Raw genomic sequence first — 12,580 nt, 5'->3', positions numbered from 1 at the left:
AAGTATACAAAGAGAGAGAAATGTAGAATTCTTTCTCATTAACATCATGAAATGCATTAAACGTTACTCCAGTCAGCAGCCTGTTCTCTCTCAGCTCCTAACCTCCTAGCTGAGGATTCGCTCCTAATGAGACCCATGTGGAGGATCCTGCCCAAATCAACATGTCTACAGTTTGTGTGTGTCATCAGCAAAACATTTCTGTACAGTATACATCATCTTACGTAAGCCTGACATCTTGCAGATTCACAGATGTCGACTCGCTGGTTGCTACAGAAAGACATAAATCTTCATTACAAGTGAAGGGCAGATACTTTAAGATAAAGCATGTTTTTCTACCACAAGGGGGCGTTATGCATTATAAAAATCTGGAATAACAAGAAATTAATAATCATACCATTAAAATGCAGAGTGAAATCTCCATCTAACAGAAAATCTCAAATGTCTGAACACTGAACACATATCTAGAAACATGGTTTTGATGCTTGATTATGTGACTAGACAGACACCGTCCAGCAGAAGCCCATCAATCCAGATGTTTGTGTCCATGGAAACACACATTTGTTTTGTCATTTGGTGTCCTTCTACTTTAATTGAGGCTGCAAACAAATAACAATTTGTCCTAATGCACCTTCTCTCTCTCACTCTCTCTCTCTCTCTGTTTCTATATAGTTTTGCAGTAAAACCTTTTTTCTCAAAGGAAACGTTTGAACTAGTGTTACTTATAAACTTATAAACAAATGCTGCATCTTTGTCCAATGTCTTCTCTGATACACTGCTACATTCATGGCAAATTTCTTCTTCTGAGATGGGCAAAAGTTAGAAATTCAACGTTGTCTTACAAATTTGGATCATGACAGATGGTTTAATTCTGACTGGTATTACTGAAAGATTATTATTATTTTTTTTTTACATTTTTGCCCACCACAGGAGTAAATCACATACACTCTCAAAAACTCACTTAATAATAAAAAAATTATTGTAAACACTTTTCTAGTATGTATGTTATGGTAGGCTATATAATGAAATGGTCCTCACTGCAGAACGCAAGATCCCGGGGGCGTGGTGGTGATCTAACTCCTCCCACCGTACGTATGCCTAACCTACCAGTCTCCACCCCTTAATCCCCAAACCCCCCCCCCCCCCCTAGATCTGGACCCAACCACGCCCCCTGGATCTTGTGTTCTGTAGTGAGGGGCTACTGGGAGAGATGATTGAGCTGTTGGGACTAGTATGTAATGAATGTTAGTAACTACTAGAAAAGCAACTAAAGAATACTAGCAGCACTTAACGAGTCTGTAACCTGGATCAGACAGTCGTCCCTGAGGGCGTGCTGGAGGAGTGAGTCAGAGAGAGCTTCACCGAGACACAGGTGCTCCAGTCCCACCTGAGGAGCACAACATGAGGATTTATCCCGCTCTTTACCTGCTCGGATACAATGCTGCCGTGGCGTAACGCTACTGAGTTTTCCTGAAGAGTTGCACACTTCTCCCCGAGTCTCTGGGAATATCGGGCGAAGATGAAAGTGACAGTGTGTTTTGGAAGGACGCGGGTGGTCGTTCCCTGTGGGGATGGGAATATCAAAATACACAGTCTTATTCAGCAAGCGACAATGAGATATAAAAAAGCCATAGCCAAGGTAAGTCGAGTGTTTTACTTTTTTAGGAAAAAAGCCTAAACTCCACTGCTGCTCTCAACGTGGCGTTTTTTTCTGGAGAAAGAATGAAAGAAAGATCGAAAGGAAAGAACAGAGAAGAGACCGTCGGTGAAAGGTTCAGTTGAGATGTTCGTTTGAAGATTTCGCGTGTGTTTGTTACGTCACAAAGGATTGTTCGATAAATTGTTGCAACTTCTGCGTTCGGCTTCGAGACGCGTCGCGTCGGCTGCTGTAACCCTCGTGTGTTACAGTTAAATCCTTAACAGTGTTTGCAAGTAAACAGGGAGCGTAGGAAGACCTTCAGAGGCACGGATGGAGGGCGAGGACTGGAAACTTCCTTGGAAATCAGCTCAAGCTGAAGCATGGATCCACACATGCAGCCTACTCAGTGTTGCTCGCTCATTCTTCGACTGTTAACTCTTAAACATTCACAATGAACGGTGCTTTCTACACCTTTATGTGTTATTATAATGGCTCAGTGGTTAATGGTTATGGATAGGTTGCGGGTTCAAGCCTTCAAAGTGTTGATTGACAGGGATTCGATGGTCATGAAAAACCTGGAAGTAGGACTTTCGGTGTTTTCCAGGTCTGGAAAAGTCATGACATTTCTGTGTTGATTATAGATAATCTAGTTCCAAAGTTAGACAATCCAGAGGTGTAGCTTGTCGACCGGTTACTATGATCAAAAAACCAAACTGACTTTGCTAAACTGGTAATAACAGTTGTTACCTGATTTGATGGAGGTCTGAGATGCACACCATCTACTATACTATACTGTACTGTACTATACTATATCATGCTTAAACTTGAGAGTTTGTGAAGAGTAAAACTTGTTTGCAAGCCATGGTGATGTTCAGTTTATGAACATGTTGTTGTTTTTTTGGTGATTCATTTCAGCCCTTATGTTATAAGTGTAAAGGTAATGGAAATTCATTGGTCATAAAAACCCAATTTGGTCAGAAAGCCACTATAGATTCAGACAAGAAACTTGAACAGTTACCAAATGTTTTCTCAATGGATATCATAAAGCTGAAGGTAAACTACTTGCCACTAAAAGAGCTGGCAGCTGTGCACCGGCTGTAGTATGAAAGTAATCCCTAAACTGGACAAATTAACTTCCAGATCTGCTTTCTGTATGGTGCTTGATTCAGGATTTGGAGTAAGAAAGAACTTAAACACATTGTTGACTTTGGCTCAAGCTTCATGTGCATGCTTGTGAGTAAAACAATTTATCCTCATTGTGTAGTTATTGAGAAGCTTTGAGAAAATGTGCTGCAGAACTTGGGAAAAAAATGAACATCTGAGTGCAGTAGAGGAACTTGTATGCGTTCCAGCTCAATGAGGTCTAGCTGTTTAATTATTGATATATTGATTTCTGTCAGTAGACGTGTAGATGCTGTATAGCTACAGGCTGTATTGTTGTTGTAAAGAGGCATTCGGTTCCTGTGTGTCTTGTGTTGGCATCAGTGCTATTATTTCTGCCCAGATCTCAACAATCTCCTGTTAATATTGGCATCACGTCCAAGCACTTCTGTTCTACAGGCCTTGAATAGTTTGGTGAACCAACGCAGATATTGCCAGGATTTCTCTTTTACAGAGTGTTTCTTGAGTATGGAAAATTGAGCTCACTCCCTGCGTTCTTGTGAATGGATTGGCAGGACTTTGGCAGTGGTTTTTTTGCCTGACAAAAGCATTTTTTTTTCAAGAAAATCTCATTTCAATAACTCTTTTTTTTTCAGTGTTAAAATATTTGTTCTATCTCAACTTAGAGATAATTAAAAGTCATTAAATCATAGACTGATTTTCCTTAAAATTGTAAACGCTTTCAAAACATTTTCTGTCTGTTTAAAAATCCCGACCTCTCTGATATAATAGTGGCTCCACCAATGGTCAGAGTTGGGGGCGGGACTGAATCTTTGGCTGACCAATTGCAGATAAGTTTAGTGTTTGGGGAAACCTGTTTAAAAACAATCACTTTTTTTTCCCAAAGCTCTATTTTATGGGGTATCAGATGTAACAGATGTAAAATTAACATTTTTTTTTTAAATTAAGTCTTTTTTTTTTCTGAGAAAAAATTATGTTGTGACATGCTGGGTGCATTTTTATTCATAAATTAGTTTTCTGTTGTGCATGAAATAAAAGACACATTCACCACCATTAACAAAATGGAAGGATGTTTTATATTCCAAATCAGTTTTAAGTTTGCAGACCATGAATTGCTTAACTTTACAACATGTGACTGTGCTACTGTCTTATTGTGTTTTGTCACTAAATTCAATCAGTTCACAGATTTAGTCGGTTATGCTTTGTACGGTATATAGTTCAGTGATACCAACGATTCAAAAATGTACACTTTCAACTCCACAAATCCATGTGATAAAACCTAACTGAATCAAGACCGTATTTTGCAGCCAGGTAAGTCTAGAGAAACCTCAGCAGTGTATGAAGGTCAGTCACTCTTACAGCAGAGTATGAAACCTAAGCTGCATCACCTTGAAGAGCCCTCACGCTGCAACTCAACACCTTTAAAGAAGTGTGTGCGTCCTGAGTCTTTCCCTTTGCATTTTCGTTCTTTTCATAAAGCGTCTGTCCTTGCAGACAGTAAAGACTTGGATTCTACATACATGGCACACACCCATGCTTGTATGGCTTTCCTCCTCCGCTGTAAGACTGCTGTCTGCAGCCTTTCCATTGACTTTCCCTCGAGTCGATTGATATAAGTCCAGTATGAGATTTGAGTGTTTTATTCATTTGATTGTTGAGTTTTGTCTCTCTTTTGCTGTTATGGGACAATGATGCTGTTTTTAATATATTTCTACCTTGTTAATTAAAAAATGTTAATACTACATCAGAGAGGTGAGGAATAATGATTTAGGTGAATCTCAAGAGCCTGTCAAGAACGAGGGCCATTTTTTGTTTTGGTAAATTTAGTATAAGTTGTAGACCGTACAATAGATACACAACACATTATGCAAATTAGAACTAACAATTGAACATTTAATTGCCCATAATAGGCTACTGTGTAAAATTACATTATATTACACATTTGGTTACATATTTTATGATGTTACTGGTTTGTGTACATAATTAATTGCATCTATTAACACTTTGACTGTATTATTCTTTTTGCATTACAGTATTTAGAATTATAATTTAATTGGATTATGGTTATAAAAATAATATATATATATATTTTTTTACATATAATAATGAAAATGAGAAGTTTAGATGTAATATGGTAATATTTGCAACATGGAGATAAAATGTAAAAAAATCAACAATTATGAAACCGTAAAAAAAAATAGCCTTCTTTAGAAACTCAGATATTTACTAAGTTTTCTTTTAAAGCGTAAGCTCACCAATTTCTAACCAGCTTTGTATTGTTGGAAGTACAAGTGTATTTTTGTCATATTACCTGCAAGATATTTCTATTTATTCAGCAAAAGTCTGAGTTATTATTATTATTTTTTTTCCTGAAACTAACAGATCATACTTCTGCATTTTTGCATTAGTCTGACTGAGCCTTATTATGGGTTTCACAGTCTTTCTACATCTACTTCACCACAGCCTTTTAGTCGGTTTTCTCTAGTCATGTAGCACAGATGTAAATAAAAATTATGTTTCTGCTGCATATGCAGTTTTATTAAAACCCCATCTTGGCAGTGGTGAATTAACCCTGTCATTAGGGGCTTAAGTCTGATCTGGCACCTTGACGTTTTTTTCTTTACCGAGATTCACTCATTAAGCAGTGATGTTGTAACTGTCCGAAAATCTCTATAAAAAAGGCTGAGATGGATAAACCACTCTGAAATTTCTAGCAGATTCTTGAAACTTAAATGCTGCCTGTAAAGCAGAGGTGCTGAAGCACAGATTGAAAATAGCTGTTAATTGTGACTTGATGTGATTTGACGGCTCAAGGTCGAGTCATTTGCATTGCTCTGAACTTGACGAGCCCCTGTTGCTCTCAAATAACAGCCGCACACGTGACGGGTCAGACAGCTGTAATGAAGCACAGGTCCACACAAAACCATACATTGTGTTTATGAGACCCGCAGGCATCTGGATGTCTACCGAGAGGGACTTTGACCTTCAGATCGGAAATCCTTCCTTAGAGGCTTCTTTGTAGTGGGACCTTCATTTCTGAAATAACCTGTGCCATAAAAGTCTTTGTAGGAATGGCTCAGAAAAGTAAACTTATTTCTCAGATGTCAGTGTCCAAATGCTTTGTACAGGTGATTTATTTGTCCTTTATCTGACATTCTGTAGAAGCAAACCATCTGAATATGACTGGAGCTCATCTTGTAAGAACTTGTATAAAGGAGGTGCAGTATGTCTGTGAGAGGAGGCGTTGATTATGCTGAATGACTAATAAATGGACTAAACCCTTTCATCTGTTTTCAAGGAGCACATTACAGATGCTCTTACATAAAGCCAAGACACATCAGTCCGTGAGATCACGTCGTCGAAGAAGTTTTATTTGTGTGTATTGTTACGCAAGTAAAACCAAACCTGTTGAGACTAAAAGTCACTTAAAAGTGGCCTTTTTAGTTTAAGATGGACTGGAGGGACAGAAGCCTTGATGCTCTGTCCTGTAGAACTGACTTTTAATTATTTATCTCACAATTCGGACTTAACATTCAGACCTTTTTTTTTTTCTCTCAGCACTGCATGTTGTTATTTCACACTTCAGATTTTCTTTCTCAGAATGATGTGATATAGGCCTAAACTTGTAATTGTGAGTTATAAAGTCAGCACTGCAAGATATAAACTCACGATTCTGACTTTTCTTGCATTTCTGACTTTTTTCTTGTAATTGCGAGATTACTTCTCACACTTCTGACCTTTTTTTTTTATCACATTTGCAATTTTATATCTTATTTTTTCAGAATTGAGATATATTGTGCGAGTTTGTAATGAGGAGGTTTCCCAAAAATGCTGAAACTAAATGCAAATGTTATGCAGCGTTTAATGGAAAACTCTTGAAATTAAAAAATGTTATTGTAATTTATTTTGCTCGGACACTTCGGTCTATACAGCATATTTTGTGTTAAATGCTACTAGGCAACGTTTTTTAGAGGTTTTCTAAAAGTTTTTTTTAAAAATGTTTGAGCAGGAAAAATGTCACATTTTTATCAAACACTGAGATGAAACGTCCTACATGATATATTGATGTGAGTTGGTTGCCATATATGCTGGTATCAATCAATCAATCAATCACCACTAAAGTCACAAAGAAATAAATATCTAAAAGTGGTCATGAAATGGATTAGTCTATTAGTCTCCAAATGCATGTCACTGGACTTGTTGTGAACGATTTATGCATTTGTTGTTATGAATTTTTAAATCTCATAACTCGTGAAGACAGATTTCTCTGTGGTCACGTATGCCAGACTTCTTCAATCATTTTGTCTGCTTTAAACCCTTTCTTACAATTGACTGTATGCTCTCGTTCAGATCCGCCTCCATTCACTCAACAACCGACGGATAGAAGCACGTCCTGCCCTACATTCTGTCATTTCACAACACTGAAGAAAAGATCTGTCGCTACTTCGGTTTCATTTTTACAAAGAACATTTTATCATATCTTATGATTTGACTTATGTCTGCTTTCCTGAGAATTACTCCCATTTCTGTCTGTAAGAGAGCAGATTTGTGTCAGTCCCAGTCTTTGAGCGGCGACGATGGGTGTGATGTCTGGGAAATAGTGCAGAGAGTATTGTCAGGTCATTTGTCGATACAAGAAAACCAGACGAAGGGAGTTTAGGTCTGTATAAAGCCTTAACTCTCAAGACATTCAAAGAGAGATTTACTCCCTTTTTGCACCAGATTACAGACTTCATTCAGATGAACTCATTCAGACAGATCATTCATAACTGCACAGCGACTTTCAACTATTGTTGTCAACAAAAAAAAAGAAAACAACAGTTTATGGGTTTGGAACAAAGTGAGGATGAGTAAATGGTAACAAATATCATCGAGTAAACTGTCTCTTTAAATATCATTGATATGATCCATATTCATATGCAAGCGTAGGGCTGCACGGTTAACCGAATGTGATTTCCATGCACATCTCGTCAGTAAAGCCAGTTCTGTGATTAGTAGTAAATCTCCATCACCTGCTTCCAGATGGAGCAGCATTTACTACACCGAGCCGTAGTTCACTGACAAGCTACGCAAAAACACCGCACATGATATAATTGCATGATTATGAAATCTGATCGGTGAACTACAGCTGGTGCTCCATCAGAAAGCATGTGAAAATTCCCCATTTAATACCATGTTTTTACTCCAAACTCACTTCATAACGTCAGCCGAGTGTTTGAGATATATCCTTCTGTTAGATGACCCAAAATAGGGTGTTGTGAGCATTGCGTAATGACCGTTTAATTCATACTGGAAGCCGGAGGGTGCACTTGTTCAGAAACTACAATGATGATGCTCCAGGAAATCCCTAAAATGGACAAAGGTATCCCAGTTTTCGCTGTAACTGAATATAACCCAGATAGATACATTTTTAACTTTTTGTACTTACTTAAAGACAATAAACACATAGTAGTGAATTTGCACAATATATTGTTTCTGTTGGCTGCATCAAACAAACAAACAATAAATAAATTTGGCGGCGAATAAGTTTAATTTGTGTGTGTTACGCAAGTAAATTAATATGAAATGAGTTTCAATAAGGTTGTTTCAACTAACAAATACTAGTTTTGACTGCAAATATATATATATAAATGTCATTTGGAAAAATTTCATTTATTTCTGTGAACCTGATGTCTGTTTCTGATAATTATTTGTAAAGCTGTAATTCAACAACTGTTGGCATCATTACTCAGAAATGTTAATGAAACTGTCTGCGTTACGTTTTTCATGTTAAAATGTTTTGTAAAAGAAAAACAACTAGTTATAATAATATTTGAATTATTTATTTTTTAAATATATTTTTTAATATTTTTAATTTGGACACTTGATTTTTATTGTTTAGTTACAATTGCCATGTAATTGAAATTGACTAAAAACCATTCTTCCTTTTAATTTAATGAAACCTGTTTTGGAAAACATGGCTATTTTTTTCTTTTAATCTTTTGTTTTCATGAAATCTCCTGGTAACAATAGATTGGGAAAAAATAAATGTGTGATATTTTAATATTAAATAGGTCTACATAAGATCTCTTTACGCATAATAAATTTGGCATTATTACTTAAAAATCTTAATGGAGCTCTCTGCATGATGTTTTTCATGTTAAAGTGTTTTTTTGCAAAAAAAAATATAATAATATTTTAGTATTAACTTTAATATTGCTGTTTCATTATTTTGTTGTACTGTCCATATAATTGAAAGTTATTAAATATCATTATTCGTTAATTCTATTACTTTTTTTATTTTTACTTTTTTTTAAGCAATAGATAAAAATACATGCATGATATTGTAATATTAAAAAGCATAAAATATATTTTTACACATAATAAATAGCCACAAAAAAGTGATTTGATTATGATAAAATGACAATTTTGATTTGCTGGTGCAAATATGACCAGAATTACTGTTTACCAGACAATCTCTCGATATCCCCAGGGGAACATACTGGGAAGACACAAGTACAGACAGCATCAATGAGACCACAGAGTACGTGTCTCCGAAACTACTGAGAGTAATTATATAACCGAAAGGCATTTAAATCGGCTATGTGATAATTTCACTAAGAGACATTATTTACATGATGAATGTACTAGTGCACATATTCCCGTTGACATCAAGAAATGCCATTATGGTTCTGTTACCCTAAACATGAGAATCAAGTCTTCTTCACTTGAATGAGTTCAGATCTGTCTGAAGTGTTTTTGTGCCAAACTCTTCGTGGAGAATAGAGGAACGTGCCTGAGACTTTGATGAGCTTGTGTTGTTATACCCCAAAACAGCACACATCTGCAGCTGTTCTGCACACTTAGACACGCTGTGTGTTTGTTAAACGCTATTCTCAGCAGTCAGATTTAGTCATGCGAAAATGTGCAGATTTTATGAATGGTTTTTGAGACAATTCACCACTAACTTTATACGTCAGAGAAATAGAAGTTCAATTTGCCACCATATATACCCCAAATATTTATGCAGTTTTGCATGCATACTGTGAGCACAGTGTACCATATGTAAGGATATACAAGGATGACATTAATTGTGATAATGGGAATGCATTTTCTTTTTACAAAATCGCCACAAAAGTAGAATAAAATACAGTAGGCCTATACAAGGTAACCTGTGTTATTTTTTCTTTTTGAGTAAGTTGTATGTTTTCTTTTCTTTTTTTTTTGTGGTGTTTCCTTTTTTTTTTGTTTATTTTAATTTTTTTTCTTTTGTTTGCCATTTTTGCTTTGTGTTGTTTTAATCAATTATTTTATTATTATTATTTTTTTTTTTTTGTTCCATTTTTTTTATTTTTGTTTTGTGTTGTGGTTTAGTTTTTGTTATGTTTTTTTTAATTTTGTTTTTATTTTTTGTTTTCTTTGTTATTTGTGACCCTGGAGCACAAAACCAGTCTTAAGTCGCTGGGGAATATTTTTAGCAATAGCCCAAAAAAACATTGTATAGATCAAAATTATAGATTTTTTTTTAATGCCAAAAATCATTAGTATATTAAGTAAAGAGTGCACACAAATAAAGGTAGACTCTTTGCAGTTACGAATGATGTATTACTCTTACATTTATGAGCAAAAATGAAGGCGTATCAACTGAAAAAAAATGCAAGTGATAACACTGGCGTCTCATTGTCCTGAAGTGTCTCCGCACAAACTATTGGATATAGCACACATTTATCTGGGTCTAACGTTTAAACATTGTTATATATGCTTGAACTGTTTTATATCTATAGAATTTATTTTAGGCAAGACGTGATGATTTGAGAAGCAGTGATGGATAGTCCATAAGACATTGAGCCATGAGATTTTCGGTTTGAAGCCCTAAAAACACATTTTTGATTTTCTTTTTATTTCATTTATCTAGAGATGTTTTAAGTTAAAATTTCAGCTTGGTCAAGCACTTTAAGCACCAACACTTTTTCAGTAAGTTACCTTTCTTGTACAATTTTACTTCAAATAAAGAACTTTATGTTGACCAGATTGTTAGTTTTTTATTAGCGATTTAAAAAAAAAAAAGTGAACTTGTAAATTGTAAAAAAGTAAGGCACACCAGTGCAGCCGGTGTAGAAAGTTAGTCTAGAGCTCTGCATCAATGGAAAGCTTATTTAGTCATATTTCAGATGATGAAAAATGGACATTTAAGACCCTGTGGTCCAGGGTCACATTGGTTTAGTTTTGTTTTGTGCACTCAATGCTTGCATTAATTGTAATTTGCAGTGCAGTTTAAGAAATATCATCAGCAAAGCAAACAAACAAATATTTTGCGTCTCTTACCTGTGCCCTGTCTTTTATCAAGGAAGGTAACAAAGCATCAACTAATCCCAGTAGATTGGTGTACTGGTGCCAAGCACTGCTTGAAGATCTTAACAGTGGGATGATCAACTCAACCGATTAGCTTCGTGATGTAGGACGCTGCACAAGAGCACAGATTAAGGATTTAGCGTGCTGTGGCACATCTGGTTGGATTATTTGCAGGATTTGTTTATAGAGATTACAGTTTAAGCCAATGTGTTTTATTCAGGCGCATAATCCTCCTCCTAAATAATCTCTTCTTTAAATTTAATATCATTTATAATACAAATTGGACACATGTTTAACAATAGATCCAACAGATAGACATAATCCTGCCTCTCATAGTTATGACAGCATTTCAGCTGTGTTCGTTCCACTTTATAAAAGGTATTTGAAAGAAAATAAAAAAGCAAGAGTTTCCTTTAAGATATCAGAAGTAACCTTGAGTCACAGTTTGTTTTGTGACTTATTTATCACAGGGAAATGCTTTGCTTTGATGCGAGCTGGCTGGTATTGATTTTTTTGAGTGTTTGTGTGTGTGTTACTGAGCGTGCCATTGTTAGAGGTCCACGAAAAACACAACTCGCTTTAATGAGTAGCACTGAACAGCCAAAGCGGCCTTGGTTCAGTGAAAGGCGATCAATGGCCGTCACTCTGAAGCAGTTTAAGCAAAGTCTGCCAAACTGGAGCCACGGCATATTTTGGCGGGAACAGGAGCCAATCAGCAGACAGCTGCTGGTCTCCTGAAGGCATTTCGTTTGAGCTTTGGTAGGTTAATGATTCTCTTCAGATGCACAAAGCGTTGCGGTTTCAATTACAATGTTGTCAGAAAACGTGAAGAACTGGTCTTTATTCTGAACAGTTATGCTGGATCAGAATGATTAGGATTGGTGATGATTTTTGTTCATTAGCTATTCTTGTACGAGGGATGACAATCTTATGGAATATAATGATATTAGATGCAGTAATGATTCTTGTACTACGTTTGAGGAAAAATATTTGTAAAAGTAATATGTTATATACAACATTAAATTCATTTCATGTCATTCATGCAAAATGTGTGTTTATGCAGACGTAATGCCGCACAGAGATGACATTAATGCATTAATGCAAAAGTCATTAAAAGGAATGGTTCACCCAAATATGCAAATTTGCTGAAAATGTCCTCACCCTCAGGCCATCCAACATGTTGATGAGTTTGTTTCTTCATCAGGTTTGGAGAAATATAGCATTGCATCAGTGTCTCATCAATGGATGCTCTGCAGTGAATGGGTGCCGTCAGAATGAGAGTCTGATAAAAACATCACAATAATCCACAGCACTCCAGTCCATCAGTGAACATCTGGAGGTATTTTAGTTAAAACTGATCAAAGAAAGTGCATCTCCTGTTGTGTCTCACATCAGAATACACACACAGATTTGTTTTGAACTGTTTTGGCTTGTAAACAGTGTTTGATCAGAGCAGATTTCTCTCCTGATTCAGACCCGATGTCTTTTTCT

The 12,580-nt window shown here is 36.0% G+C and overlaps 1 protein-coding gene across 1 annotated transcript in view; it reads left to right on the top strand.

Moving 5' to 3' along the window:
- Window positions 1-1,170: 1,170 nt before the first annotated feature.
- The window catches only part of LOC132115865 (partitioning defective 3 homolog), a 471,004-nt gene continuing 459,594 nt past the window's right edge, over window positions 1,171-12,580 (top strand). Inside the window, exon 1 of the mRNA XM_059524256.1 lies at window positions 1,171-1,636. Within this exon, the coding sequence (XP_059380239.1) occupies window positions 1,517-1,636 (120 nt within the window). The 5' untranslated portion in view covers window positions 1,171-1,516. The remainder of the gene's footprint in view (window positions 1,637-12,580) is intronic.

Source organism: Carassius carassius, chromosome 35 (assembly GCF_963082965.1).
Source record: "Carassius carassius chromosome 35, fCarCar2.1, whole genome shotgun sequence".
NCBI classification, from domain to species: Eukaryota; Metazoa; Chordata; class Actinopteri; order Cypriniformes; family Cyprinidae; genus Carassius; species Carassius carassius.
Note: the sequence above shows the minus strand (reverse complement) of the source record. Positions and strands in the feature narration are given on the sequence as shown.